The following is a 23,851-nucleotide window of genomic DNA, read 5'->3' as shown; positions in this document are numbered from 1 at the left end:
TCCCTTCATCTATCAGCTCGCTCTTTCCTATCTTGCAGCTCTCGGAACATGACGTTCGCGTCTTGTGGCTCTCAAACATCTGACGTTTATTCGATGTGGCTCTTATGTTAAGGAAGTTTGCCTGCCCCAGGGTCATCTATAAGCTTTCACGGCACCTAAAGCTTTTTAAAAAGAGCCTCGTGGCGCAGAGTGGTAAAGCTGCAGTACTGCAGTCGGAGCCCTCTGCTCACGACCCGAGTTCGATCCCGGCGAAGATGGGTTCAGGTAGCCGGCTCGAGTTTGACTCAGCCTTCCATTCCTCCGAGGTCGGTGAAATGGGTCCCCAGCTTGCTGGGGGTGGGGGAGTGTAGATGACTGGGGAAGGCCATGGCAAACCACCCCGTAAAAAGTCTGCCGTGAAAATGTGAAAGCAACGTCACCCGAGTCAAAAACGACTGGTGCTTGCACAGGGAAGAAGATATTGGATTTATATCCCGCCTTCCACTCCGAAGAGTCTCAGAGCGGCTCACAATCTTCTTTAGCTTCCTCCCCCACAACAGACACCCTGTGAGGTGGGTGGGGCTGAGAGGGCTCTCCCAGCAGCTGCCCTTTCAAGGACAACCTCCGCCAGAGCTACGGCTGACCCAAGGCCACGCTAGCAGGTGCAAGTGGAGTGAGGAATCAAACCCGGTTCTCCCAGATGAGAGTCCGCACACTTAACCACTACACCAAACTGACTCTCCACAAGGGGACTACCTTGACATTTAAAAAAAAACTTTGGCATGCAGGTTCCTGGCATCGGCAGTGTAAAACAGATGCTCCCTGAGCTTTGCCCCCCATCTCCCGAGTGCCTCTCATACATGGGAACAGCTTGAGATCCTAAATCTCTATCCTGTAGCTAAGGCTGAAGAATGCTGAATAGAACGAAAGTCAGTATGTTGTTGAAGGCATTCACAGCTGGAGTCCATTGGCGGTTGTAGATTTTCCAGGCTGTGTAGTCGTGTCCTTGAGCAACTGTGACTGGCATCCTCAAGAGGTGTCACCCAGAAAACTGGAGTTCTCTCTGGGTCAAATTGCTGGAGAAACGTCAGGTCTCACAATGCCAAGACCATGGCCACCCAGCCCGGGAAATCTACAACCGGTAACTTGTCAATAATTTTGGTTCCATAACATCCCCAGGGGTTTCTTGGGGAGGGAGAATCTAATACTTTGGGGAGGGGCCACAGGACAGCATCTCCCATGTTCATTCCAAGGTGAAACCATTAGGACCATGAACATCCGAGGTTCCAAGTTCTGCAAGATAGGAAGGAAAAAAAGCCGAGACGGAAAGAAAGCAACTTTAAATGTCTTTCCACTAGCATCTGATGTTTATTCGACGCGGTGCTTATGTTAACTCTGGCCACCCGTTCTAGATCATATCCACCCCCCTTCTGCTCAGTGCAGAACATCCAAAGTTAAGAGCATCTGACAGACGTATGGGGGTTTCCCGTCAAGAACTCTGCTGAGATCAACAGCCCCACTTCTCCTGAAGTTCTGTTGGCAAACACCATTTGGGCAGTTTCTGCTCATGAGTTTCGCTGCCCTTCTAGAACATAGAAATGATGATGATATTGGATTTATATCCCGCCCTCCACTCCGAAGAGTCTCAGAGCGGCTCACAATCTCCTTTCCCTTCCCCCCCCACAACAGACACCCTGTGAGGTAGATGAAGATGTTGGATTTATATCCTGCCCTCCACTCCAAAGAGTCTCAGAGCGGCTCACAATCTCCTTTCCCTCCCTCCCCCACAACAGACACTGTGTGAGGTAGATGAAGATACTGGATTTATATCCTGCTCTCCACTCCGAAGAGTCTCAGAGCGGCTCACAATCTCCTTTCCTCCCTCCCCCACAACAGACACTGTGTGAGGTAGATGAAGATACTGGATTTATATCCCGCCCTCCACTCCGAAGAGTCTCAGAGCGGCTCACAATCTCCTTTCCCTTCCTCCCCCACAACAGACACCCTGTGAGGTAGATGAAGATATTGGATTTATATCCCGCCCTCCACTCCGAAGAGTCTCAGAGCGGCTCACAATCTCCTTTCCTTTCCTCCCCCACAACAGACACCCTGTGAGGTAGATGAAGATATTGGATTTATATCCCGCCCTCCACTCCAAAGAGTCTCAGAGCGGCTCACAATCTCCTTTCCCTTCCTCCCCCACAACAGACACCCTTTGAGGTGGGTGGGGCTGAAGAGGGCTCTCACAGCAGCGAGAGCTATGGCTGACCCAAGGCCATTGCAGCAGGTGCAAGTGGAGGAGAGGGGAATCAAACCCGGTTCTCCCAGATAAGAGTCCGCACACTTAACCACTACACCAAACTGGCTACGAGAAGCCATGTTGGATCAGGCCACTGATCTGTCACGGTGGCCAAAAAAACCTCAGGTGCCATCAGGTTGTCCACCAGTGGGGCCAGGACACTAGAAGCCCTTCCACTGTGCCCCCCTGCCAAGCACCAAGAATAAGAGCATCGCTGCCCCACAGTTCCGTCAATATGCCGTGACCAATAGCCACTGATGGACCTCTGCTCCATATGCTTATGCAATCCTGGCTCCCCTGACCTTTGCTCTGAGGATCTGCAGTCAAAACGCCGCCCTGATATCTACCAGTCTCAAACCCCTCTCTCTCGGCTTGACTTCGCGAACGAAGATTTAAGAAGGGTGCAGTAGTCCACATCTGCTGCAGGCTCGCTGGTGGCTGACAAGACCAATGCGGGACAGGCAGGTCCGGCCACAGCGGCTGCAGGGAAAGGTCTGATTTGGGGTTGGTGCTGTAGCAGTGCGATTCTTCCTCAATCTCCTTTTGTCCTCAAGACCAGCTATGCGTGCGTTCTCAAAGGAAGAGACAGCCTGGTGGATGGTGTGCCTCCATGCTTTGCGATCTGAGGCTAGGTCAGACCACTGGTGGTGGTTGACGCGACAGGTGCCAAGGGATTTCTTCAAGGAGTCCTTGTACCTCTTCTTTGGTGCCCCGCTGTTTCGATGGCCGGTGGAGAGTTCGCCATACAGAGCAATCTTGGGAAGGCGGTGGTTTTCCATCCTAGAAATATGCCCTGCCCAGCGCAGCTGCGTCTTCAACAGTCTCAAACCACAGCTCAAAGTATTACCCACTACTCCACCCGAGAACTAATCTGGGAACCGTGCTGTTCCTACAGCCGAAACTGGTCCTCGTTTTGATCCTTTAACGTCCGCCGGCTCACGTTCAGACAGCGTGAAATAAGCAAGGCTGAGACCCTGCGGAGTGGCAGCGTGAACTCTGCGACGGAGCATGATGCGGGGCGGCGAAGCCCTACGCTAGGTAGCGCCTGTTTTGTTTAAATGGAAGCTGAATGTCGGGTTGCTGAACTCTCAACGGTCGTATGATGCACAGATCAAGACACGTAGCCGTGTTAAGTCTGTTCACTGCGGAAAAGAGCAGAGCCCGGTAGGACCTTAAAGACAAAACAAAATCTGTGGCAGGGGACAAGCAGGATAAAAGGTCTGGCAAGTGCTCTGGACTCTTGCTCTTTTCAACTGTTACGCTGTGGTGCCAACAATACAAGACGACATTGGATTTAAATTCCGCCCTCCACTCAAGAGTCTCAGAGGGGCTCACAATCTCCTTTACCTTCCTCCCCGACAACAGACACCCTGTGAGGTGGGTGGGGCTGGAGAGGGCTCTCACAGCAGCTGCCCTTTCAAGAACAACCTCTGCCAGAGCTATGGCTGACCCAAGGCCATTCCAGCAGCTGCAAGTGGAGAAGACGCTGCAGATTTATACCCCGCCCCTTCTCTCTGAATCAGAGACTCAGAGCGGCTTACAATCTCCTTTACCTTCCTCCCCCCACAGCAGACACCCTGTGACATGGGTGGAGCTGGAGAGGGCTCTCCCAGCAGCTGCCCTTTCAAGGACAACTTCTGCCAGAGCTATGGCAGACCTGAGGCTATTCCAGCAGCTGCAAGTGGATGAAGACAGCTATATATACGGCTGACCCAAGGCCATCCCAGCAGGTGCAAGTGGAGGAGTGGGGAATCAAACCCGGTTCTCCCAGATAGGGAGTCCGCTCACTTAAACACTACACCAAACTGGCTCTATTGGATTTATACCCTTCCGTTCACTCTGAATCTAAGAGCAGCTCATAATCTCCATTAGCTTCTCCCCCAACAGACACCCTGTTGAAGTGGGTGGGGCTGAGAGAGCTCTCACAGCAGCTGCCCTTTCAAGGACACCTTCTGCCAGAGCTCTGGCTGACCCAAGGCCATTCCAGCAGGTGCAAGTGGAGGAGTGGGGAATCAAACCTGGTTCTCCCAGGTAAGAGTCTGCACACTTAACCACGACACCAAACTGGCTCTCAATACAAAATGCACAATTCTCAACTGATGGCAATAGAGCCAGCTTTCTGCTCATAACGACGCCCTGTGTCAGATTAAAAAGTTTTTTTCCCCAAACTACTACTTTTTGCTTGGAAGTCTCCCTTCTCACTTTTAAAGCAAGCCATCCATCCAGTAACTTTGCCGACATTTCGAGATGAAGAACCATTAAAATTACATACCTTTTTTTAAAAAAAAATTAAGAGTACCTAGAAGTTTATTAAAAATTACTCAGCCTCTCACACAGCATAAACATGACAAGTACAACTTCTGCTAATGTCAACCTTTGCCTGCGTTCTGCTAGAAAGAGCTCAAGCGCAGGAGACCTAAAGGAAGATATCTGGGTGCCTCCGGCGGGACATTTCCACCGTTAGGAGGATGCACAAAACCAAGAATCTATCGGGAACCGGATTATACAAAACAGTTAACGCCTCTGAAACATTTCCAGCGGCGCAAGGGCGGGAAAAGGACGCGCAAAGCAGCTCCTCCAATTCTGTGCTTTGTCCTGGCTCCAAATGGGGAGAAAAACCAGCATTTAAGTTAATTTGCAAGGACACACACAAATCCATTTAGGCCCTTTAATCTGTCCAGCACAGTGTGCCAAGACAAGTGATTAAACAATTTTTTTTGCATTTTTACAGCAAGGAATAACGAGGAGGAACTACAGAAATGTATAAGGAAGTTAATTTTTTTACATGGGGGGGGGGGGGGGGGAAGCGGGGTAAAACGTTATAAATTTCAGGACAATGCACTGACAAGGGTAAACTCCCAACATCTCTTGTGCTTTTCTTTTTTTAAAAAGTTCATCGTATTTGTGGCAGGCAGTCAAATGGCTGTTTCTTCGTTGAAAGGATCCCCTCCCAAGTCGGTCTTCTTGAAGGACTGCAAAACGCATCTTGGAATGTCCTCAAAAGGCTCCGTCATTTTGCAGGGTGACAGAATTTTAAAACCCAGAGTCCTTTCAGACGCAGCGAGCCAACTCAGTCGTCAAATTTTATCTTTTTGCCTTGGGGCTTGTGGTCGCCGCCGCCGCCTCGGCCTCCCCGGAAGCCGCCTCCTCGGCCTGAGAGAGATTTCAGAAAATGTTAAAAGACACAAATTCTCAGCTCAGAGGATGCCAGTTAAAAAAACGAATCATAGAGTTGGAAGGGACATCCAGGGTCATCTAGTCCGCATGAGACCCTGGAGAGCCGCTGCCAGTCAGGGGAGGGACTGTGGCTCAGTGGTAGAGCCTCTGCTTGGGAAGTAGAAGGTCCCAGGTTCAATCCCCAGCATCTCCAACTAAAAAGGGTCCAAGCAAATAAACCGTGAAAACCTCAGCTTGAGACCCTGGAGAGCCGCTGCCAGTCTGAGTAGACAATATTGACTTTGATGGACTGAGGGTCTGATTCAGTATAAGGCAGCTTCATGTGTGTATCCCCCTGCACAATGCAGAAAACTCACAAACCCCTCCCCCTAAATTCACAGGACCTTCATTGCTATCAGATGGCCATCCAGCCTCTGTTGAAAAACCTCCAAGGAAGGAGAGCCCACCACCTCCCGAGGAGGAAGCCTGCTCCACTGAGGAAACGCTCTAACAGTCAGGAAGTTCTTCCTAATGTTGAGCCAGGAACTCTTTCCATTTAATTTCAACCCACTGGGTTCTGGTCCTACCTTCCGGGGCCAAGGTAAACAATTCCACACCCTCCCTTTATAGGACAGCCCTTCAAGGACTTGAAGATGGTGATTCTATCACCCTCTCAGCTCCTTCAGCCTTTCCTTATAGGACTAATATATCATAGAATCCTAGAGTTGGAAGGGACCTCTAAGGTCATCGAGTCCAACCCCCTGCACAATGCAGGAAACTCACAAACACCTCCCCCTAATTCACAGGATCTTCATTGCTATCAGATGGCCATCTAGCCTCTGTTGAAAACTGTCAAGGAAGAAGAGCCCACCACCTCCCGAGAAACGCTCTTCCACTGAGAAACCGTTCTAATGGTCAGGAAGTTCTTCCTAACGTTGAGCCGAAAACTCTTCTGATTTAATTTCAACCCACTGGTTCTGGTCCAACATTCTGGGGCCACAGAAAAAATTCCACACCCTCTATAGGACAGCCCATCAAATACTTGAAGATGGTGATCTTATCACCTCCCAGCTGCCTCCTCTCCAGGCTAAACATCCCCAGCTCCTTCAGCCTTTCCTCACAGGACTCGGTCTCCAGACCCCTCACCATCTGTCGCCCTCCTCTGGACCCGTTTCCAGCTTGTCTATATCCTTAAATTGTGGTGCCCAAAACTGAACACGAGAGTCCAGGGGAGGTCTTCTCAGAGCAAAGTAGAGCGATGCCATCACATCACACGATGCAAACCCACCAGCTCGCGTCAGCTACGCTTACTCCAAAGCCTCTTCCGCCACCCCGGCCGCCAAAGCCCCCTCTGCCGCCTCCTCCTCGCCCGCCTCTTCCTCCGCGGCCAAAGCCGCCACCGGCCGCGGGGCCCGTCGCCCTTGGGCTTGGCGAAGTCAAGGGTCACTTTGTTGCATCGATTTCCCCGTCCTCCATGGCTTCCTTCGCTGCCTTGGCATCTTCGGCGAGCTGAAGTCCACGAAGCCGAACCTAGGAAAGGAGACGAGCCTTAGATCCGAGTGCGCTGGCACCCGCCTGCACCCACACAGCATCCACCCTTATTCAGAGGTGGCCCTTTGCTACCGTTCCACTTCCATAGCACTGATGAGGCGGCAGCAAAGAGATACAAGTCTGGAATGAGGAGACCCCGGAAGGCTGAGCCACAACAGATTTTTTTTGCCTACAACTCCCATCAGCCCCAGCCAGCAAGTTCGACCTCTAGGCACCGTAGAGCTATCTCTAGAGTCTTCTACAGCAGGAGTGGCCGACGGTAGCTCTCCAGATGTTTTTTTTTTGCATATGAAGAGCAGACGAAGGAGGACAACGAAACTGTGAGGAGCTAAGGCAATGAGGTCCGGTAAGGGCGGCGGCAAAAAAGGAACTGAGCGGGAGGTGGAGCTCCTTCCCCCGTTCTAGGCATGCACACCGTGTGCCTGCTGCCCATAGCGGGAGAGGAGCCCGCCAAAAACACACTGCTATTGGAGTTCTCCGTGGTCGGCTTTGAGCAAGGGCATGAACCCAAGTGGGCAGACTGCAAAGGGACCACGAAAAAGACGGATAGCTACCTAGGCTATCCATTGCTGCTGCTGCTGTAACATCAACCCTCAATTTTGCCAATGTTGTTACAATCTGGCATCTATAGTGTTTTTTGTCAATAATACTGATAATGGATTGTTTCAAAATATAGAGTAGCCAAGACTTGTATCAACAAGTTGTTACTTTTATACATTTTTTTCCCCCGGTTACAGTATTACTTTTCTGAAGACGACTGCAGATTTACAACCTGCCCTTCTCCCTGAATCAGACTCAGAGCAGCTTACAATCTCCTATGTCTTCTCCCCAAACAGACACCCTGTGAAGCGGGTGGGGCTCAGAAGACACTCACAGAAGCTGTCCTTTCAAGGACAACTGCGAGAGCTCTGGCTGACCCAAGGCCACTCCAGCAGGGGCAAGTGGAGGAGTGCGGACTCAACCCAGCTCTCCCTGAGAAGAGTCCGCACACTTAACCACGACACCAAACTGGCTCTCTAAGAAGAAGATATTGGATTTATCCCGCCCTCCACTGAATCTCAGAGCTGTTCACAATCTCCTTTATCTTCCTCCCCACAACAGACACCCTGTGAGGCAGGTGGGGCTGAGAGAGCTCTGACAGAAGCTGTCCTTTCAAGGACAACTCTGAGAGCCCTCACACTTATCCACTACACCAAACTGGCTCTATACAGCCATCTCTTTCTGTATAGCAGGGGTGGCCAACGGTAGCTCTCCAGATGTTTATTTTTGCCTACAATTCCCATCAGCCCCAGCCAGCATGGCCAATGGCTGGGGCTGATGGAGTTGTAGGCCAAAAAACATCCGGAGAGCTACCTGTTGGCCACCCCTGCTGTATAGCCTCCAATATCTAGCAAAACTGGGCTAGGTTGGACCATCTGGGTCATGGGGACACAGCCTCTGAGAACATCTCGGCAGCAGCCACAAAATGCAGCCTCTGCACATTTGCCAAAGTCAGGCTCAACGTTCTGCACACTGAGCCGTCCAGAGAACTCTTGAGGGAGGGTGCTCCATAGCGACAGTTGCCATCGGAGACAAGCTGCTCGGCACTCACACACTTAAGAGCGCCTCTAGAAAGACAAGGTTGCCGCTAGTTAACCTCATGGGTGAAGCCATCACACGGCTGTTTAGGGCTTTAAACAGTAAGCACCAAAAAACACCAGCTTTTGGGGGGAAGGCAGAGCGGTTTCAGAATGAAATGAAATGTTCTTTTTGACAGAATCACGGAGAAGGGGTCTATCAATGGCTACTAGCCGTGGTGACGGAGGGGAACCTCAACATTCAGAGGCGGTAATCCTCTGAATTCCGGTGCAAGGATGCAACATCAAGGCCTCGGCCTTGTGTAAGACAGGAGGCTGGACTAGAAGGACCCTCCCTGGTCTGATCCAGCAGGGCTCTTCTGAAGTTCTTATGAAGGCCTCAGCCTCTCTGCCCTGTTGCTGGCCCTCCAGAGGAACTGGTCGGCCACTGTGCGAGGCAGGAGGCTGGACTAGAAGGACCCTCCCTGGTCTGATCCAGCAGGGCTCTTCTGATGTTCTTATGAAGGCCTCAGCTTCTCTGCCCTGTTGCTGGCCCTCCAGAGGAACTGGCTGGCCACTGTGTGAGGCAGGAGGCTGGACTAGAAGGACCCTCCCTGGTCTGATCCAGCAGGGCTCTTCTGATGTTCTTATGAAGGCCTCAGCCTCTCTGCCCTGTTGCTGGCCCTCCAGAGGAACTGGCTGGCCACTGTGTGAGGCAGGAGGCTGGACTAGAAGGACCCTCCCTGGTCTGATCCAGCAGGGCTCTTCTGAAGTTCTTATGACGGCCTTGGCCTCTGTGCCCTGTTGCTGGCCCTCCAGAGGAACTGGTTGGCCACTGTGTGAGGCAGGAGGCTGGACTAGAAGGACCCTCCCTGGTCTGATCCAGCAGGGCTCTTCTGAAGTTCTTATGACGGCCTCAGCCTCTCTGCCCTGTTGCTGGCCCTCCAGAGGAACTGGTTGGCCACTGTGTGAGGCAGGAGGTTGGACTAGATGGACCACTAGGGTTGCCAGGTCTGACTCTGCCCAAAGGAGTCTCAAAGGCAGTTTACAATTGCCTTCTTTTCCTCCCCCCTCCCAAACAGACAACTGCTCCATCGTGCAGAATGACAAGCTGCAATACTACAGTCCAAGACTCTGCTCATGACCAGAGTTCAATCCCAGTGGAATCTGGGTGTCAGGTAGCCGGCTCAAGGTTGACTCAGCCTTCCCAAGGTTGGTAAAATGAGGACCCAGCTTGCTGGGGGGAAGGGGGGGTAAGAAGTGTAGATGACGGGGGAAGGCAATGGCAAACCACCCTACAAAAAAGTCTGCCATGAAAACTTCATGATGTGACATCACCCCAGAGTTGGAAACGACTGGTGCTTGCACAGGGGACTACCTTTACTTTTTTTTTTAGCAACAGACAACCATGTGAGACAGGTGGGGCTGAGAGTTCTTACGGAACTGTGACTGGCCCCTATGACCCAGCAGGCCTCGTGTGGAGGAGTTGGGGAATCAAACTCAGCTCCCCAGATTAGAGTTTGCTGCTCTTAACTGCGACACCCGAATGGGGCCGCTTGGAGAAGAGACAGCCGCAGGCGACCGAGGCTTAACTGCGTTCACTGCTCACGAGACGACTCGCAAGAGTTGTGCCACGGGGGGACTGTTGCGCTCCTCTGAAGTGGGCAGAGGCGCTCCGGGTCACCACCGTGGTCTTGGCTCTCCTTCTCGTGCGAATCCGTTGCCCGCCACTGGATTTACAGCAGGAAGGAGCTCATTGAGAAGGGTACGAAAGACTGTTTCAAAATTTAAAAGTACTTCTGGTACAAAGAACTATATCGATCCATAATGCAGAAAACAGTGTGGCCTTGAAGGCGGTTTTTGACATTGCCACTGGATGTGTTTTACATTGCCAGTGGATTGGTAAACCGATAGCGATATAGAACTACCGTTACTTCCTGAAACATTATTATTGGGTAACTGGTCCTATTCAAACGGTAACAAAATAAAACCTGAAACAATTCGTATATTATCAGTGGCACGTACAACCATAGCCTTAAAATGGACAGTAAAATCAAGACCGACTATTGTATCTTGAAAAACAGATTGTGGGAACATTTTATAATGCATAAGAGATTACATCCAATTTAACAGAAAAAGAAGTCATAGCAGAAAACCAGTTCTATCGAAGAACGCTGTATTTTTGAATACTTATAATATTCCGGTTTTATGTCAGAGGATTGACTTCCTTATTTGAGAACTATTTTTGAAATATTTAACTTATTTAGGGGAGGGACAGTGGCTCAGTGCTAGAGCATCTGCAATCCCCGGCATCTCCAAAAAAGGGTCCAGGCAAATAGGTGTGAAAAACCTCAGCTTGAGACCCTGGAGAGCCGCTGCCAGTCTGAGATGACAATACTGACTTTGATGGACCAAGGTTCTGATTCAGTAAAAGGCAGCTTCATATGTTCAACTTGTATTTTGCTTTGATGTATTTTTGATTTCACGATTCTATAAAATTTTGTATCTAAATGTAATAAAATTTATTCAAAACTAAGAAAAACGCACTTCTGATGCCCAGGGCTTTCCAAATGCAAGCTGGCTGCATTTTTCTTTATCTACCTAAACAGTATTTGGCTCTCACACCTACCCTTTGGATGACCCCGTGTCTCTGTCTGTGACGATTCTCGCACCGATGGAGCCGTCGAAGGACTCTCGCAGTGTTTCTTCTGTCGTGTCCTCAGACAGGCCTTTGACAAAGAGCGTTTTGCTTTGCTCTGAATGAGAGAAAAAACCCCCCCCAAAACAGATCAAAACTGTAGTTAGATCCAGGTGGGCGGCCCCGGTGGTTTGAAGCGGTAGAACAAAGCAGGAGTCAAGTTGCACCTTTAAGACCAACGAAGTTTTATTCAGAACGGAAGCTTTTGCGTGGTAGAAGCACACTTCGTCAGACAATAGGATGGAATGGCAAGCAGTCCTAAATACAGAGGAAGTGGGCAGTGAGTTAGTATGCAGAGTCGGGAAAATGTTTTTCTGCAGATTGAAATCTGCTAAAAAAACTGCCAAATCATTTAATCTACGACACCGCAATACTAACACACTGCCAGCCAACCTTTTCTATATTTAGGACTGCTTGCCACTCCATCCTAATTTCTGATGCAGCGTGCTTCTATCACACAAACGCTTACATTCTGAATAAAACTTGGTTGGTCTTAAAGGAGAGCCAGTTTGGTGTAGTGGTTAAGTGTGCGGACTCTTATCTGGGAGAACCGGGTTTGATTCCCCACTCCTCCACTTGCAGCTGCTGGAATGGCCTTGGGTCAGCCATAGCTCTGGCAGAAGTTGTCCTTGAAAGGGCAGCTGCTGTGAGAGCCCTCTCAGCCCCACCCACCTCACAGGGTGTCTTCATCTACCTCACAGGGTGTCTGTTGTGGGGGGGGGGGGAGGTAAAGGAGATTGTGAGCCGCTCTGAGACTCTTCGGACTGGAGGGCAGGATATAAATCCAATATCTTCATCTACCTCACAGGGTGTCTGTTGTGGGGGAGGAAGGGAAAGGAGATTGTGAGCCGCTCCGAGACTCTTCGGAGTGGAGGGCGGGATATAAATCCAATATCTTCATCTACCTCACAGGATGTCTGTTGTGGGGGAGGAAGGTAAAGGACATTGTGAGCCGCTCTGAGACCCCTCAGAGTGGAGGGCGGGATATAAATCCAATATCTTCATCTACCTCACAGGGGGTCTGTTGTGGGGGAGGAAGGTAAAGGACATTGTGAGCCGCTCCGAGACTCCTCAGAGTGGAGGGCGGGATATAAATCCAATATCTTCATCTACCTCACAGGGGGTCTGTTGTGGGGGAGGAAGGTAAAGGAGATTGTGAGCCGCTCTGAGACCCTTCGGAGTGGAGGGCGGGATATAAATCCAATATCTTAATCTCCCTCACAGGGTGTCTGTTGTGGGGGAGGAAGGGAAAGGAGATTGTGAGCCGCTCTGAGACTCTTTGGAGTGGAAAGCGGGATATAAATCCAATATCTTCATCTACCTCATAGGGTGTCTCTTGTGGGGGAGGGAGGTAAAGGAGATTGTGAGCCGCTCTGAGACTCTTCGGAGTGGAGGGTGGGATATAAATCCAATATCTTTAAAGGTGCAAACTTGACTCTTGCTTAGATCAAGTTGTAGATCAAGGGAAGGGAAGTGGGGGGGGGGTTCAAGGCTGCACATTTCCCATGCATGCTCAGAACTGAGGGCACCAGGAAAGCACAGAAAACCAACACTATCCCGTGGGCCGCCTCCCCCCAAGCAAGACACCAAAATCTCCTTACGACTAAATCCTCCTCTGGCGTTGAAGCTCCTGTTTTGGCCTCCGGGGGTGCTGAACTCCAACCGGATTATTCGGCCTTCGATCTCTGTGTTGTTGTGGGAACTCATGGCTTCTTTGGCTTCTTCGACCGTGGGGAACTCTACGAAAGCGTACCTGAGGCAGGGAGAAACCAGGGTCGAAAATGGCTACTTTTGGGCAAGGGAGAGCTGACGGCGACTTCAAGAGGGGAGGAGATCCCATCACTCTAACCTTTTTGCCGCCATGAACCAGCCAGCGAAGTCTGTTCCTACTCACCCTTTAGGCCTTCCTTGGTTGTTCTGTGGAATCCTGATGGAGGACGCCTTCTCAAACACCTCCTGAAGAGCCTCCTCTGTTGCATCATATGCCAGGTTGTTCACAACAAGGGTTTTGGACTCTGGACCTGCACAGAAGAGATATGCCACATTCTGAACACACCTTCAAGGTCTCTCTCTCTCTCTGCCCTGATCGGAGGATTTCTCGGAATCCTAGAATCACAAGAGTTGGAAGGGGCCATCTAGTCCAACACCCTGCTCAGTGCAGATCAGCCTAGAGCAGGGGTGGCCAAACTGCGGCTCAGGAGCCACATGTGGCTCTTTCACACATATTGTGTGGCTCTCGACGCCTCCACTGCCCTTTGGCTGGCTTGGAGAAGGCATTTGTCAGCCAGCAGCTTGGAGAATGCACTTAAAGTCGCTTTCTTTCCAACCTCTCCTTCCCTCATGCCTCCCCCCCCCACCTATCTGCCTTCCTTCCGTCCATCCTTTCGGCTCTCAAACGTTTGACACTCATGTCTTGCGGCTCTCAAACATCTGATGCTTATTCTACGCGGCTCTTTCATTAGGCAAGTTTGGCCACCCCTGGCCTAGAGCATCCCGACACGCGTTCATCCAACCGAAGCTTAAAGACTGCCAGTGAGGGGAAGCTCAACACCTCCCTCGGCAGCTGATTCCACTGTTGAACAACTCTCGACTATAAAAGTTTTCCTAATATCCAGCTGGGAGCTTCCTGCCCTTAATGTAAACCTTTGAATGTGAGTCCTGCCCTCCTCTGAGAGCACAGTCGAGTCAGACTCTTTGCGACCCCATGGACCAAGTCACGCCAGGCCCTCCTGTCTTCCACCATCCTCCGAAGTCTGCTCAAATTCGTGTTGGTCGCATCAGTAACGCTATCCAGCCATCTCCTCCTTTGCCGTCCCCTTCTTCTTTTGCTGACTGTCTTTCCCAGCATCAGGGTCTTCTCCCTTCTCATTGGGTGGCCAAAGTATTGGAGCTTCAGCATCTGACCTTCCAGGGAACAGTCTGGGTTGATTTCCCTTAGGACGGTCTGATTGGATCTTCTTGCAGTCCAAGGGACTCTCAAGATTCTTCTCCAGCACCACAGCTCAAAAGCATCTATTCTTCTGCGCTCGGCCTTCCTTATGGTCCAGCTCTCACAGCCATACATTACTAGTGGGAATACCATCGCTTTGACTATACGGACTTTTGTTGGCAGGGTGATGTCTCTGTTTTTATTATACTGCCCAGGTTCGCCATAGCTGTCCTCCCAAGGAGCTCTAAGGGACAGCCCCTTGAATCCTTCAAGAGAGCAATCCTGCCCACCCACCCCCAGCCTCCTCTTCTCCAGACTGAACCTTCCCACGTCCCTCTCTGTCTTTCCTCACAGGGCTTCTTGGGTCTCCATGGCCTTCCATAACTCAGCCAACTTACTTTTCCGTGCCTGGCATTCCAATGTCTATTTTGTAACAAGTGTGCCCACCGGTTTCTGTGGCTATTGGTGAGCACAGGATGTGGCCCTTCACCTCAACACTACTTTCATTGGGGGAGGGAGCAAAGGAAACCCATTTCCTTTCTCGCTAAGGCATACAGGGCCTTTTCAGTCTGGGCCCCTACCTGGTGGAATGAGCTCCTGTTGGAGATCTGGGGCCTGCGGGACCTACCCAAGTTCTGCAGGGCTTGTAAAATGGAGCTCTTCTGCTAGGCTTTCACTTGATCTAGTTGGTGACCTATGAAGCCACTGCTCCCCCAACACCCTGCCATCAAGGCGTTTAAGCTGTGTTGAAAGCTTCCAGCCTACCCAACATCGTGTGGTTGTTGTACTGATTACTGCTCTTGAATCCAATCGACATTTTTATGGCGATAATGGTTTTTGAAGTGATTCGTTTGAGTGCTGCTTCAATACTGGAAGCCACCCTGAGCCCGCTTGCAGGATACGGCGGGGTATAAATTGAAAAATCAAATTAAAATTAAAAGCCTCAGAGAATCGGGCACCCTTCTCCCCTTGCTAGGCTCCTGCGTACCTTTCCTGCCGTCCGCCAGACTTTTCTCTCTCGTGTAGTCGAGGAAGATGGAGCGGCCCTCGAGTTCCATTCCTTGTTTCTCCTCCATGGCTTTCTCGGCATCTGCTTCAGATTTAAACTCAATGTAGGCAATCCTGAAAAGAGGGAGAAGAGATTTCTGAGCAAATGGTTCCCCTTAAGCAAACGATACGCTAGTATTGCAAGCAGCCTCGCTAGTACAGAGGTTCCCCCAAGGTGGGGGCCGCTGACACCTTTCCAGAGCCAGTTTGGTGTAGTGGTGAAGTGCAGGGACTCTAATCTGGGAGAACAGGGTTGGATTCCCCCCTCCTCCACGTGCATCCGCTGGGACGGCCTTGGGTCTGCCATAGCTCTTGCAGGAGCTGTCCTTGAAAGGGCAGCTTCTGGGAGAGCCCTCTCAGTCCCACTCACCCCACAGGGTGTCTTGTTGTGAGGGAGGAAGGTAAAGGAGATTGTAGGCTACTCTGAGACTCTGTCCTTGAAAGGGCAGCTTCTGGGAGAGCTCTCTCAGCCCCAACCACCTCACAGAGTGTCTGTTGTGGGGGGAGGAAGGTAAAGGAGACTGTAGGCTGCTCTGAAACTCTGTCCTTGAAAGGGCAGCAGCGGCGGGGATGACACGTCATACATTTCCAGGAACCTGATCACGGTGGAATCGACTGTCAGAGGAAGCGAGGGCCTTGTGGACCCCTGCCCAGGTTCCGCAAGGCCTGCAAGACCGCTCGCTTCCGGTTGGCGTTTTAATGGATGTGGAGCTTATGCTGTAGGAAGCTGAAGACATACTGTCGCCACTGGAGAAATACGCATCACCAAAGCGATTAGCGCCGAACTGGATCGCTTTAATTACAGAATGTGTTTTATATGTGATGCAATTTTATAACGTTTCCATCCAACTGTTTGTTCTTGATTTTTATGCGGTGAGACGCCCTGAGCCTGCTCCGGCGGGGAGGGCGGGATATAAATCAAATCAAAACGATAACCTCAGCTACGTACCCTTTGCTGTTCCCATCTTTGGCCACCACCAGCCTGATCTCCATGGCATTGTCAAAGACTTCCTGTAGGTCCTCCTTGGTTGTGCTGTAGGCAAGATTCTTCACAAAGATGGTTCTCGCGGTTCTTTCTGAAAGACACACGTACGTGAACAAGTAAAGCTACCGTATATTGAAACCAGGCCCTCAGTCCGTCGAGGAGTGTCCTGTCGACTCAGACTGGCAGCAGCCCTCTAGGACAGGGGTGTCGAACTCATTTGTCACGAGGGCCGGATCTGGCATAAATGTCACCTTTGCGGGCCGGGCGTGTCATAAAATGCAATGCCAGGTAGGAGAGAGATAAAGTTTATAAAGGACGCAGACAAACACACACACACACTCGGCCTTATTCACCTCACTGGCTTGTTGAGCCTCAGCCAAAAGAAGGAAGAGAGGCTTGGCTCAGTAACTCTGCTGCGCAACTGAGAAAGCCTGGCAAAGCGAGCTCTCCTTCTCCCCTCCCACTTTCTCCCCGAAGGAGGAGCTTTGCTCTGTAAAAATGGAAAGGTAGTCCCCTGTGCAAGCACCAGTCGTTTCCGACTCTGGGGTGACGTTGCTTTCACAATGCGTTCACGGCAGACTTTTTTTACGGGGTGCTGCCCACTCCGCAAGCGGGCTCGGGGCGGCTCACAGCCATGCTAAAACAACCATTTCAGTTACAATTTTAAAACGATAAAACTTAATGGTAACACTTTAAAACTCAATATTTGGTGCTATGCAAGAATTTTGACACAGGCCGGATTGGATTACTTTTGATATCACGGTTCTTCTGATTATCGGCTAGCGGTCCTTCTGATGGTACCGCTCAGCAGCACGGAAGAGGCAGCAGCCTTCTCCCACTTAGTTATTATAGGCCTGTCGAAAAAGTTCAGTTTTACAGACCCCGTGGAATTGGGAGAAATCCCGCAGGGCTCTTACGGCCTCTGGGAGAGGATTCCACAGTACTGGTGCTGCCACTGAGAAGGCCCTGGACTGTGTAGAGCAGGGGTCATAGAAACATAGAGTTGGAAGGGACCTCCAGGGTCATCTAGTCCAACCCCCCGCACAATGCAGGAAACTCACAAACACCTCCCCCTAAATTCACAGGATCCTCATAGCTGTCAGATGGCCATCTAGCCTCTGTTGAAAAACCTCCAAGGAAGGAGAGCCCACCACCTCCTGAAGAATCACAGAGTTGGAAGGGACCTCTAGGGTGATCTAGTCCAACCCCCTGCACAATGCAGGAAACTCACAAACGCTTCCCCCTCAATTCACAGTATCCTCATTGCTGTCAGATGGCCATCTAGCCTCTGTTGAAAAACCTCCAAGGAAGGAGAGCCCACCACCTCCCAAGGAAGCCTGTTCCCCTGAGGAACCACTCTAAACTCACAAACACCTCCCTCTAAATTCACAGGATCTTCATTGCTGTCAGATGGCCATGTAGCCTCTGTTGAAAAACCTGTAAGGAAGGAGAGCCCATCACCTCCCAAGGAGGAAGCCTGTTCCACTGAGGAACCGCTCTAACGGACAGGAAGTTCTTCCTAATGTTGAGCCGGGAACTCTTTCGATTTAATTTCAACCCATTGGTTCTGGTCCTACCTTCCGGGGCCACAGAAAACAATTCCACACCCTGCTCTATATGACAGCCCTTCATGTACTTGAAGAGGGTGATCCTATCATCTCTCAGCCACCTCCTCTCCAGGCTAAACATGCTCAGCTCCTTCAACCTTTCCTCATAGGACTTGGTCTCCAGACCCCTCTATATGACAGCCCTTCACGTACTCTCCTCTCAGCCGCCTCCTCTCCAGGCTAAACATCCCCAGCTCCTTCAACCTTTCCTCACAGGACTTGGTCTCCACACCCCTCAACCATCTTCGTCGCCCTCCTCTGGACCCCTTCCAGCTTGTCTATACCCTTCTTAAAATGCAGTGCCCAAAACTGGGTCCCCAACCCCTGGTCCGTGGACTAGTACCGGGCCGCAGATTGAGGCAGAGGCACGGCACCATCCCTTTCACCCGCCCGGGTCCCAGGCGGAAGGGGCAGCACAGCAGTGACCTTCACTTACCCTTCATTTAAAGACCCCCATTGGGGGCAGGGATGGGGCATGGGGGCAGCAAAAACCCCAGCACCCCCACCGGTCTTCCACAAAACTGGTCCCTGGTGCCAAAAAGGTTGGGGGCCACTGGTGTAGAACTTAGGCTGGCCTCCCTTGGTCTGAGGATGGACAGATTTTGAGCTCCCAAATGCAGTGCTCTTTGGGGAATGTATGCGGAAGTGCGGTCCCATCGATAGCACCAGAGACAACACCTATGCTCGCGCCAGCAGCGCCAGCCAAGACGGCTCTACTTACGTTTCTTGTTCTCTTCCAGGCTCTCCTTACTCTTTGCCCTTTCCAGTTTCATTTCCAAGCCCATTAATTTCTTCCCGTTGAACTTCAGCGCTTTGTCCAGCTCTGCTTCTGAGCAGAAGTCTGCGTAGCCAAACTTCCTGCAGGGAAGAAAACGAGACTCGTTCCCAACATTCGACCGGGTACACCTATGCAATTTCCTGACTGCCCACTCATATTAAGAATCGCTGCTTGCCATTCCCATTTTGTCTGATGAAGTCTGCTTAAGAGCATCCGGAAGCTTCCATTCGGAATAAAACTTAAGTCGGTCTTAAAGGCGCGCTTGTCTACTGCTCTGTTCCATTGCTTCAGACCAACACGGCTGCCCACTGGGATCTAGTCACTACTGAAGTCGCCTATAATAACCTTGCTCCCTGATGTTTTGTGGCAGGCGCCGTCTCCCGCAGCAGTCATTTGCTGACTCTGCTCGCTGCAGGAATTCCAAAGGGGCCTGACAGGCTAAAAAAAAAAGGCCGGAGGTCCTTTTTTTCTCACTCCAAGCAAAACACCGCCATTGCGTTACATTAACGAGCTTTCACCCAAGCTCTTGTGCGGCCAGATCACCTCCCGGAAGCCCATCCTGGGCCTGTTTTTTGCAGGAGCGACACTCGTCAGCAATGAACAGGTTTGCCTCTTACAGACCCAAGGCTACCACCGAAACACGTTCTATACAGAGAAGACCTCGCTTCTTCAAGTGCCAGCCAAGCTAGCGAAGTTCTTACTTTGAGTTGCCGATCCTGACTTCTTGGACTTGGAGGTCCTTTTTGGCAAAGAAGTCCCTGATGCCGGCCTTCAGTTCTTCAAAGTCCTTGTTAGAGTTCAGATTGCCCATGAAGAGGGAGAAGGCGGCTTCTGAAAAGGGCAATGAAAACCGGTTAGGCTACCCAACATGGAAAACGACCAAAGAAGAAGAAATTGGATTTATATCCCTCCCTTACAATCCGAAGAGTCTCAGAGCAGCTCACAATCTCCTTTCCCTTCCTCCCCCACAACAGACACCCTGTGAGGTAGATGAAGATATTGGATTTATATCCCGCCCTCCACTCCGAAGAGTCTCAGAGCGGCTCACAATCTCCTTTCCTTCTTCCCCCACAACAGACACCCTGTGAGGTAATGAAGATATTGGATTTATATCCCTCCCTCCACTCCGAAGAGTCTCAGAGCGGCTCACAATCTCCTTTCCCTTCCTTCCCCACAACAGACACCCTGTGAGGTAGATGAAGATATTGGATTTATATCCCGCCCTCCACTCCGAAGAGTCTCAGAGCGGCTCACAATCTCCTTCACCTTCCTCCCCCACAACAGACACCCTGTGAGGTGGGTGAGCTGGAGAGGGCTCTCACAGCAGCCGCCCTTTCAAGGACAACCTCTGCCAGAGCTATGGCTGACCCAAGGCCATTCCAGCAGGTGCAAGTGAAGGAGTGGGAATCAAACCCGGTTCTCCCAGTTAAGAGTCCGCACACTTAACCACTACACCAAACTGGCTCTCCAGAGTAGTCCAAGTCCAGCCGCAGTGGTGTCGAATAAATCAGCTTGCAGAGAAGCAAATTTTTGGTCCTAGCAAGTACTTGTACAGGCAGCTATACACTGTTAGGAAAGGAAAGGTCCCCTGTGCAAGCACCAGTCGTTTCCAACTCTGGGGTGATGTTGCTTCCATGTTTTCACCGCAGACTTTTTACAGGGTGGTTTACCATTGCCTTCTCAAGTCATCTACTACCTGAAAACCCAGCTTCCATTGGGATGGAACTCAGGTCGTGAGCAGAGCTTAGGACTGCAGTACTGCAGCTTTAACACTCTGCACCACGGGGCTCTTATATACACTGTTAAGACTGCTGCAGACATGGCACTGAACCGCATGGAAGAAAACCCCCAAACCTCTCCTGTAAAACCTGTAACTTGGCTTTGAGTGGCAGGACACCTGTAGCTAGCTCAGTATGGAGAGTGAGCTTGTATACTCCGTGGACTGTAGCAGCTAGAACATATGTGAAACCACAACTGTATACCGCACTGGTCAGACCCCATTTGGGGTACTGCGTCCAGTTCTGGAGACCTTTTAATAGGAAGCCCATACAAAAGGTGCCCAGAACGATGAGGAGGACTAAGGGTTTGCATATCAGGCGACACACCCCTGATGCAGCCAATCCTCCTGGAGCTTACAGTAGGCCCTGTACGAAGAGCCCTGGAAGCTCCCCTCCCCACAACAGACACCCTGCGAGCAATAATTCTGCTTTGCGAGCTACTGCATAATTTAGTTTGCTCTGGGGCCATTTCTCCTGAGCTGAGACAGAAACGTGCGAGCTAGAGGCTAAAAAAACCGAGCGAGCTCTGACGGAAACTGCTCTTGAGAGGAACAGCTCTGTGAGAACTTGTGACTGCCTCACGGTCAAAAGGGCTCTTAATGCTGGGCCTACTGCAAGCTCCAGGAGGATTGGCTGCATCAGGGGTGTGTGGCCTGATACGCAAAGGAGTTCCTGCTACAAAAAAAAGCCCTGGTCTTGACAGTGCCCATCAGTAAGAACATGCATGATGTCTGGAGGATTGGCTACATCAGGGGTGTGTGGCCTAATATGCAAAGCAGCAGCCCCCTACAGGTGGAACCAGCTGCCGGAAGAGGTTAGGGCAGGGGTGGGGAACAGTGGCTCTCCAGATGTTTTTTGCCTACAACTCCCATCAGCCCCAGCCAGCATGGCCAATGGCTGTGGCTGATGGGGAGTTGTAGGCAAAAAAAAACAACATCTGGAGAGCTAACGTTCCCTACCCTTGGGACCTCGCCCAATTCTGCAAGACCACACTCTTCCGGCTTGCTTTCACAGCTGACCCTTAACATCGGGAGGCATCCAGGAAATACTGACGCCATCATAACTGAACAGCACCAACACGTTATTAGCACCAACTGTTTTAAATTGCTTTTATTATTTAATTGCCTTTATCACAACAATGTACTATTAAGTCTCTCATTGTCTTATGACTATCGTCGTATGCTGCCCCGAGGCGAGAAGGGCGGGGGTATAAATTTAATAAACGAAACCAGGGGTGTCCAACGGTAGTTCCCCAGGTGGTTTTTGCCTACAACTCCCATCAACCCCAGCCATTGGTCATGCTGGCTGGGGCTGATGGGAGTTGTAGGCAAAAAACCCCCGAACATCTGAAGAGCTACCAATGGCCACCCCTGAACTAAACTAAAGGAGTCCCTGCTACAAAAAACCCACCCTGGTCAAGACAGAAGCCGCCCTCAGAAGAAAATTCCAGCTCAGCTCTCATTTCACTATCCTTTCGACTGCTCTGCAGGTGTTGCCCCCCCCTCCCACGTAGACTGAGAATTACTGGCCAAGGCCATCTCCAAGGCCTGTTAATTAGTTCCCATCGTTCAGCTGTGAATCCCAGAAGGGAGTGGGAAGCCTGCTCCCGTCCAGAAAGGCCCTTGGAGACTGCTCTCTTTAGTATTTGGGGAAGGTCAGGAAGACGACGACGACAAGGACAGTGGGTTTATATTCTGCCCTCCACTCAAGAGTCTCAGAGCAGCTCACAATCTCCTTTACCTTCCTCCCCCACAACAGACACCCTGTGAGGTGGGTGGGGCTGGAGAGGGCTCTCCCAGCAGCTGCCCTTTCAAGGACAACCTCTGCCAGCGCTATGGCTGACCCAAGGTCATGCCAGCAGGTGCAAGTGGAGGAGTGGGGGAATCAAAACCCAGTCATTTCAAATAAGAGTCCACACTTCACCACTACACCAAACTGGCTCTACACCAAACAGGAAATTATGGCTGGCAGTTTCTATAGAATATTACCTATGATCAGTGGTGATTCCTATAGAAAAAGAGGTGCTGAAACTCATTTGTGTATGACATCCCCCCCTGCTATCACCAAAGGGAAAGGAAAGGTCCCCTGTGCAAGCACCAGTTGTTTCCGACTCTGGGGTGACATTGCTTTTGCAACATTTTCACAGCAGACTTGTTTACAGGGTGGTTTGCCATTGCCTTCCCCAGTCATCTACGCTTTCCCCTCAGCAAGCTGGGGACTTCTTTGACCGACCTCAGAAGGATGGAAGGCTGAGTCAACCTCGAGTCGGCTACCTGAAAACCCAGCTTCCGCCGGGGATCGAACTCAGGTCGTGAGCAGAGCTTAGAACAGAAGTGCTGCACTCTGCTGTGCCATGGAGCTCATGAGATATCACCAAAAGGTGTACTAAATTATAACAGCTCAGCATCTCCCTTAAGATGCTTCTTGAATTATAACTGTCATAATTAAAACCTTAACCCCATCATACTTTTAAAATCGCTTTCTTCTATGAGGCCGCAGTGGCATGATGAAGATTCCCCTCCGCCAGCTTTATATATTTTGGTTATTTTCTCATATTTTTGTGGGGGTAAATGCTGGAAAGCTCAAATCTTAAGAATTCAGCAAAATTCTCACAAGAGGTTTGAAGAAGTATTTTTTGGGGAGGGGGGGAGAAAAAGAGCACGATTAAATGTAGAGGTTCTAGAACTCCACTCCTGTGAGCATCTGCCCAAAATGAGTCCTGACTATGATGGAAGAGAATAGGACTTTTTTTGTGTGTGACAGGAACTCATTTGCATATTAGGCCACACACACCCTGATGTAGCCAATCCTCCTGGAGCTTACAGTGGGCTCTGTACTAAGAGTAAGAGCCCTGTTCACGCCAGGACTGGCTACTTCAGGGGTGTGCGCCCTAATATGCAAAGGAGTTCCTGCTACAAAAAAAAACCCTGGAAGAGAACATCCCTTTCTAATCTCCCTTTCCCATCTTTGGATGCTCTGGAACACTTTCGCAGTAAGAACAAATGACAGTCAGGTTTGGTTTATTTGTTTTATTTGGTGCGAGTTACCGCAGAGCGAGTTGGACCAACCTAGGTTAGCTAGTTATGTTACCACACTAATGCAGGATGCCCCCCCCCCCCCAGGGATGGCCAAACTGCAGCTTGGGAGCCAGATGTGGCCTTTTCACACATAATGTGTGGCTCTCAAAGTTCCCACCAGCCCACTGGCTGGCTCGGAGAAGGCATTTAAAGTTGTTTTCTTTCCACCTCTCCCCTCAAATCTATTTGCTTTCCTTCCTTCCTGTCTCGCAGCTCTCAAACATCTGACGTTTATTCTACGTGGCTTTAACATTAAGCAAGTTTGGTCACCCCTGGCCTAGATTGTTGGTTTTGCGCAGAGTGTTAAAGCTGCAGTACTGCAGTCCTAAGCTCTGCTCACGACCTGAGTTCGATCCCCGGTGGTAGCTGGGTTTTCAGGTCGCCGGCTCGAGGCTGACTCAGCCTTCCATC

General features: G+C 50.8%; 1 protein-coding gene across 1 annotated transcript in view; it reads right to left on the bottom strand.

Moving 5' to 3' along the window:
• Positions 1 to 4,561: 4,561 nt before the first annotated feature.
• The window catches only part of NCL (nucleolin), a 33,016-nt gene continuing 13,726 nt past the window's right edge, over positions 4,562 to 23,851 (bottom strand). Inside the window, 13 exon segments of the mRNA XM_060242827.1 lie at positions 4,562 to 5,431; position 6,451; positions 6,746 to 6,835; positions 6,837 to 6,889; positions 6,892 to 6,936; positions 6,939 to 6,964; positions 11,171 to 11,297; positions 12,841 to 12,992; positions 13,134 to 13,260; positions 15,157 to 15,290; positions 16,165 to 16,291; positions 18,529 to 18,665; positions 19,287 to 19,416. Of these exon segments, the coding sequence (XP_060098810.1) occupies positions 5,349 to 5,431; position 6,451; positions 6,746 to 6,835; positions 6,837 to 6,889; positions 6,892 to 6,936; positions 6,939 to 6,964; positions 11,171 to 11,297; positions 12,841 to 12,992; positions 13,134 to 13,260; positions 15,157 to 15,290; positions 16,165 to 16,291; positions 18,529 to 18,665; positions 19,287 to 19,416 (1,232 nt within the window). The 3' untranslated portion in view covers positions 4,562 to 5,348.

Source organism: Heteronotia binoei, chromosome 6, assembly GCF_032191835.1.
Source record: "Heteronotia binoei isolate CCM8104 ecotype False Entrance Well chromosome 6, APGP_CSIRO_Hbin_v1, whole genome shotgun sequence".
Taxonomy (NCBI): Eukaryota; Metazoa; Chordata; class Lepidosauria; order Squamata; family Gekkonidae; genus Heteronotia; species Heteronotia binoei.
The sequence above is the reverse complement of the archived record's forward strand: the minus strand, read 5'-3'. Positions and strand labels throughout refer to the sequence as shown.